Consider the following 7,278-nt stretch of genomic DNA (forward strand, 5'->3'; position numbering starts at 1 on the left):
CTAAATTTAAATTTAAAAACTTGTAGATATTAGCAGTGCGGGAGCAGACCTTTTGGTCATGACATTGACTTCTGAGATCGTGTAGATTTCATAAATCTGAACGTTATTTAAAACGACTGCTATCGATATAAGTGTAATTCAAAAGAATTTTTTGTTGGAAAAGGCTTTACAAAACATATATGGTATGTTCCCATACTGCAAGAATCTACTAGTTTTTACTCCGATAACACTTTATTCCTTTATGATATCGAAGAAAATAGTAAAAACAGTGGTTTCCAATAAGATTTTTTATTGTGGTATTCAAAGGTGAAAACAATAATCCCGTACTGCAAGAATCTACTATATTTTACTATTTGTTTCAATATCTTAAAGGAAAAATGGTTATCGTAGTAAAATTTAGAACCTCAGAAACCATGATACAATTTTACAGAGCAGGTTGATGCCTTCTCTGTAATAGGTTTCTTCTCCGCAATTTGTTGTTCAACGACAGCGCCATACGAGGTCGATGGGTCAGTCCATGGCACAATGAATAGGTAGTCCATTTAGCGCAGCTGATGTCTTGATTAACTGTCAAAGTGGGTAATTTCTATTTGAATTCGATGTGCAGCGTTGCCAACCATTTGAAATATTATGTATATGGAAAAATTTGACAGATAATCGAGACAAAAACAAAGGCAAGTAAACGTCACCTTATTATTGTATCATGGGTCAGTCAGATGCGAAGTCGTCTTCTTGGGTGAAGGTTACGGTACCAACCACTTCACCTTTGTCAATTGGCGTAGAAGCGGGCTTTGAGACAGAGCTCTTCACACGTCGATCGCCCTTATAAATAACAGTTTGTGTCGGGGTGTTCTTAAAAACCCTTTACATTGCCTTTTGATTCGGGTTAGGCTTCGGATTTGTAGTCAGCTTCACACCTTTGTCAGAGACAGTGGGCTTCGCCGGCTCGACTACTTAGGCTACGTTTAAACTATTAAATCCACTCGATCTTAAATGCCAATTCCATTGCGCATTCGTCACGTTAATCCTGTTCACAAATCCAGTGGATTATATTTGACGTATAAGCATAAACGTACCTTTAGTTCCATTTAAAGGTCTCCTTAGAGATTTTTGATCGAGCTGTTTGTTTTGATGAGATGAACCTCCCTCGCCGAAAGCAAATTCGCATTTGCGCAGATACGGCACGTTTATAGTGCATCGGATGTTTCTCAGGCAGTTCCGACACTTGAATCGTTGTGTCGTTGCTGGGGTCTCGATAGATTCCCCATCGTCGGACATCGCTTCAGTCGTGGTCTGCCTTTGAAGTCCTGTCAGTCGTAGACTGATTAGTATCAGTCTTGACTAGCTCATTATCCATTTGAATACGCTAAAAATACAGTTAAAAATGTCAATTTTTCATTGCAAAAGGATTTGCTGCTTCAAAATTTCCCATTAGGAAATTGAAGTAAATTGTAAGCCAAAGGGCAACTAACTTCTGTTGCGATTTTTTCGATTGAAATTAATATAATTGAAATCCTAATGCCAATTCATGGTTGTAAAACCAGTTCATTCCGTAGAATTCTTCTCTAAAATAGACCTCAAAGAGATATGTTAATATGACATGGCTAAATTAACCAAAGTTACACATTTTACTAACTTCCATTACCCTTCTTTCCGCGTTTTACCTTTCCCTCTTTTTCCCAGTGATTTCACATTTTTAAGAACGAAAAATGTTCATGTTCATCTCTATGTAACCGATCTCCCCTAGACGATTGATGGTCTTTAACATGCTGCGCTGTATTGTTTTTATTTAGATCTAGATGAATTCTAATTTCATGATAAATTGAATATTTACACCATTTTCAATACGAAGGAAAATCGACCGATAGATCTTTAATTTTTTATTTGAAACGTAATGAATATTTGATATTTGATTTCACAACCATAATATTGAAATTAAAAGAGCTCGATCCATATGTTTCAACAAGGAAGTGTAAGTCTTCCTTGAAAAATAATAAAATAAATAAAACTTCACAATTTGTTTTGTATTTTAAAAAATCTTTTTTTTTTGCTTCTTAGTTTATTATTTCTTTTATAATATAAATGCTGCTTTACAGTTTTATTTGTTTATAATAATTGATAATATGAATTTTATATATTTAAAGATCTTTTAACAATTCTTTACCTTTCAACATGTTCTTTAGATATTTCCAACAAAGTTTTCTATTAGTAATAACTTTTTGCTTGTATATGAATAGATATATATGTATATGATAACAATTATTATAATTTCTTTTTTCAAAGCTAATAGAGAGAAGAGTAATTTTAAAGAAAGAAGAAAAAAAAAAAACAATGAATGCATAAATGTGCGTTTTTCCTCGTTGAAGCTCAAATTGCAATGTTTATAACATTTCGGTTTGTTGCATCAAGTGTACGTTAATCGTTAGTTTAGTGTAAAGGCGCTACAGCCACAACAAAACAAATTAGAAACCATATTTCCCACACACACCGTCACACCAATCTATTGAGTTGGTGAAAAGACTGTGGGCGATAAAATGCGGCAGTGCATTTCTCTAATCAAGGGGACGGTATAGGCAACGCATTCATCCCAGCCGGGTGAACGCCATGCAGCTTCACGTGTTTCTTTGCGATCCTGTAATGATTTGTAACCTGCAAAAGATAAATGCAATTTTTATTAAGTTATTTTGGTAAAGAAGGAAATGGAATACTTACACCAAATATGATGAACATTGTAGAGACGACCTATTTGCGAAAAGAATCCAGCAAAGGCTTCATTGTTATTTTTACGGAAGTTTATGGCACGGGCCCAGTTATTACCCCATTCAATCATGGTACCAGGTTTCAGACGATAAGAACTGCATATATATAAATGTGAAAAGCAATTAGAACTTAGTGAAATTTAAATTAAAAAATGCAGAAAAATAATAGAATTGCAATCAAGACGACAATGATGAAAAATATATTCTCCTATTGCCAATCATGGGAAATTGTCGAATCCTTAGTCCTGGTTTATACTGGGTTGATGAGGTAGGTGGCATACAACTATAAAGTTATGGCTATTAAATTAGCCTATTTAAAATCCAGACATATTCACAAATTAAATATAACAGTATTTCTGAATATTTAAATATTTTCATATTTCTTGCATACTTTTAGGTGTTGGTATATAATTTTCCTTTGAAACCGATTCGATAAAATAATGGACTTATCAAGAAGCATGCATTTATGATATATAGTTGAAGAATTGTTAAAAAAATATTTTACTGTGATAACCACCTATATCCGGTAAGGAGCATTGGTTGCGACAGTAAGAAATTTTTAACAAATTCCTCAACTAAATGTCAAAATGTCAACCTTACTTAGCTGGCTTATGACAGAACGTTTGTTCCATTAGCGGAGGAAAAAAAGATTTCCAGGCGCATCGGTTCCGAGATGTTGTCTTCCACTGATCTTTCCATCGAATATGTGGCCTTCCCCTTCTGCCTGAACCATCACTTGGCTCGCTTTGAGGATGCTCCAGCAAAAAAGGCATATTGTGCTGGAGCATCCTCATCCATTCGCACAACATGGCCTTGTCCCTGCTGCTCAATACTTTTGACTATGACTATGTCTGAGAATAGATGGTAAAACTCATGGTTTATTCGATGAAGATATTCATCGACGAGGCAGATTGGCCCATAGATCTTTCGGAGAAATTTTCTCTCAAACACTCGAAGAGCTGACTCATCAGCTTGCGCATGTGCTCCAGACTAATACAACAACACGGGTCTTTTCCAGGATTTGGCGCAGTGTAAAAATCTGTCCAAAGGTGGATTTGCCAGGTCTGAAGCCGCATTTGTATGGTCTAATAATGTCATTGGTCATTAGCTTCAGTCGTTCACACAGCTCGCTGGATAGCCTTTATACGATAGGAAGGAGACATATTCCTCTGGCACATTCGTCTTGTCTCCTTTTTTGTGCTTCTTGATAATACCACCCTTTTATCAAATCGGTTTCAAATAAAATTTCTTATTTGTGAATGAGGCTGTTGCAAATTATATACCAAAGGTAAAAAGAATCTTGTATTCGATAAAAAATACAGTCGAATAACATATTAGTAATTAATAACATATTAGTTATCCAAAAGTTATTTTCATATCTCTATGGCCGGTACCTGAACGTCTTTAAAATAATTATCATTAAAGCGTCCCCTGACAATTGGAAATGGTATATGCGTATCTACCCCTGTATGCGATTACTTACCGCATTTCATAAATATTATTGCCACTACGTTTTTCAATTTGAGGCCAATAACTGAATGGCAACAAATATTGCAAATGACGAGATCTAAGGAATTTGGAACGATCCTTCATTAAGCCCAAGTATTCCTGTAAAAAATAACATTTATTTTAAAACAATAACAATTAAGAAATGCAAATCTATGACATACCGGATCATGCCACAAATCTTCTTTGGCTTGATCGATTTTCTCAAAACCACCAGTATATTTCCATAAATGCAGACATTGATCCATATCACCAACTTGTACCGTCCATGAGGCAACCAATTCCTGTGAAAGATTTGCTTTTTTATCTCTGATCAGTTCTACAGTTGTTTTGCTAAGAATAGTATACAAAATTATTAATAAAATTAGTTGGTGATGGTAACTAGGAGGCGGCCATACACTACTTACTAGTTCTTTAAATAATCTTCCATGGAATCTGGACGGACATTGTGCGTATGTAAGGCATAGATAATTTCTTTGTCACTAAGCATGCGACTGTGTGATTCTTTGGTTGGTTCAATTTTACGTACCAATAGCTTGGAGAACCATGAATCGGATTCGTTAACAGGTGCTGTCGTAGAAATGGAACTAAAATGGAAAAGAAAATCAAATTTATTAAACAGGAAAAATGCATTTTAAAATTGTCTTTATTTTTTTACTTACCGCAGTGCAGTTGAGTTGCATGCCTTTGCAAGGGTCTTTAGTTTCAACATTTTTGTTTAAGTTTTTTAAACCTGAAATCAAATAATAAAATTTTTATTAAAATGTCTTAAAAAAACACATATTTTTTGAAATGTTTCCATGTGACGCGAGTTGAGTTAAGTTTGCAAGAATGATGACCTTTTTATAACCTCTAATGTGACCAAAGTTACTCTTTTTTTTTGAATTCTCCATTAACGTTTTAAATTTGTTTTTCCGTGTGTGTGTTTTTGTCACTTTGGGTACAGAGAGATGGAAATCTAGAGGCATGTAAAAAGTTCAATTATCATTGTTTTTTTTTTAATGGACGAGATAGATGTGCGAAAAACAATAAATGAAAATATTGTCGGACAAATCAGTAAATATGTTTTTGCGAAAAAAAATATTATTTTTTGTTGTTGTTCTTGTGTGCTTGCTTCACTGGTAGTATAGCAGGCTAGTGTAACCAAAATAACAACCGTTGAATCGGTTTTATTTTTTGTCTCCCAATGAAGGTCATACACGCAAACATTGGTAGTCACACAAGACGGTGCAAGATCTATTAATAAGGTCACCCAGCTAGCAATAGTCAGCTGTTTTTTCTCAAATCTAATGTCAAAAATTTGGCTTTAGTTTTTTTTTAGTTTTAGTTTTTTTTATTGATTTAGTTTCAACATGTCTGAAGTTGGAGTAGTTAATTCATTTTGTTAATCATAATGTATCATCTTATTCGGCCTGAAGGCTTAGTATACATGTTATTGTTGAATAAAAATTAAATTAAAATTAAAAAATTAATATTATCAACAAGCAATCCGCAGCTTTGAAGTCGACGAAAAAAGAGTAAACCTTTTTCTTTTCATTAAATTTAAGTTTTACAATTGATGCCTATGTATTGTAATTAGGGCCAACGAATTCAAAAAGGAAGGAATATTTGAGTTTCTTTGTGAAATTCTTAAAGAAACTCGGGAAATTTTAAAGGAATTTGCGAATTTCTGCACAAATTCCGATAAAACTCCAAAGGAACATTCAAAAAAATCGACATATATTCGGCTGTTTTTATTGGAAATTCGGAAATTTGTCGAAAGTTTGATCCGAAATTCGAAAAATTATTGGATGTTTTAACCTACTTATTCTTCTGACATATGTTTTCATTGTTATATTAATTCCACCGTGTTTGGGGTGGAATTTAAAGTGGCGTGAGACACTGAGACTATGTTGCCACCTTCACGGGTATAAATATATTTCATGGGATTTTGTGTGTTTTATGGATAAATTCAGAGTTTTTGTAGATTTTGCAATAAAGAACGTCTGGTATTTAGGTCAATGACAGGGCAATTAACGACGATGTGGTCCATAGTTTGGATGTCACCAAAATCACATCTGTCGGAGTTTGTTATGTTAATTCTGTGAAGATTAGGTTTCATTTGATTGTGGCCAAATCGAAATCTAATTGTTGTTGTTGCGACATTTCGGGGCATTTTAACATTCCGAAATGAATATAATCGTCTGACATAAATACTTCCATTTTTCTTGCCAAGATGTGACTACCGAAGATTTGTCGTGTTGTCTCAAATCAGATGTACAAAATTTTGGGGTAAGAATCAGTTGGGTTATGGTTAATAGCAATGAAGTCCACGTACTCGTTTCCATCGGGTTAACCTACTTTATGAGGATTTTTTTGACATATATACAATGGAATTGACAATTTAAACCCACTAGGTAATCCGGTACAATGTAAACGTACCTTAAGAACGAAACATTTATGTTTATTAATAAAGATTGAAAGAAATGTGTTACTTATTTAATGTGTAAACTGACTCTTTACATACTGTATCTTCTTTTTTGCTATGTTATTATTTTTTTTATTTATTCCAACCTGTTCGAAAATTCAACGGTTGCTTTTTAGTCGTTTGTTTTTTTTCACATCACTAATGACTGCACAGATGTTTTTCGTTGATTAGATGGTCTGATAGGAGAGTGATGCGCAGTCAGCAGCGTTGACGTTGTGCTGGCGGTAGTTGTTGTTCTTGTTATTGGTTTTCTGTCCAAATGTTTTAACAGAAATCTGCATACATTGTATATGTATAAATTCATACATATATGTACGTACGTGTATATATACGCGAATGTGTTCAAAGTTATTTTTGGTTCACAGTTCAATTGGCCACAATTCTTTATTTTCGCGTTTTTTTGGCAAAACAAAAAACAATAATTTTTCGAATTGTTACTATAAGGCGGCTTATCTAATTGTTGTCGCTCGTTGTTATTGTACTGTGTTCTTCGGTTTTAATCTTGATTAAACATTTTATTATTAAGTATTGTGTTGCTGCGCTGCA

The 7,278-nt window shown here is 33.9% G+C and overlaps 1 protein-coding gene across 1 annotated transcript; it reads right to left on the reverse strand.

Annotated features, from left to right (window-relative positions):
- Positions 1 to 2,499: 2,499 nt before the first annotated feature.
- LOC133334666 (protein NipSnap) lies at positions 2,500 to 4,977 on the reverse strand. Its single transcript, XM_061542998.1, has 6 exons — positions 4,928 to 4,977; positions 4,673 to 4,852; positions 4,430 to 4,598; positions 4,243 to 4,367; positions 2,713 to 2,855; positions 2,500 to 2,649 (listed from the first exon to the last, which is right to left on the reverse strand). Exons 1-6 carry the CDS (start codon positions 4,975 to 4,977, stop codon positions 2,501 to 2,503), a joined length of 816 nt encoding a protein of 271 aa, XP_061398982.1. The 3' UTR covers position 2,500.
- Between the last annotated feature and the right edge of the window lie 2,301 nt (positions 4,978 to 7,278).

Source organism: Musca vetustissima, unplaced genomic scaffold (assembly GCF_032173495.1).
Source record: "Musca vetustissima isolate MV318-11 ecotype Yass unplaced genomic scaffold, APGP_CSIRO_Mvet_v1 utg40127, whole genome shotgun sequence".
In the NCBI taxonomy this organism is placed as follows: Eukaryota; Metazoa; Arthropoda; class Insecta; order Diptera; family Muscidae; genus Musca; species Musca vetustissima.

Bases quoted from the DNA above. Each gene is read 5' to 3' on its own strand.
- LOC133334666 (XM_061542998.1), bottom strand. From the start codon at position 4,977: ATGTTGAAACTAAAGACCCTTGCAAAGGCATGCAACTCAACTGCACTG. The intron at 4,853-4,927 runs GTAAGTAAAAAA...TTTCCATTTTAG, and splicing joins TGCAACTCAACTGCACTGCG to TTCCATTTCTACGACAGCAC. The intron at 4,368-4,429 runs GTATGTCATAGA...TATTTTTTACAG, and splicing joins AAGATTTGTGGCATGATCCG to GAATACTTGGGCTTAATGAA.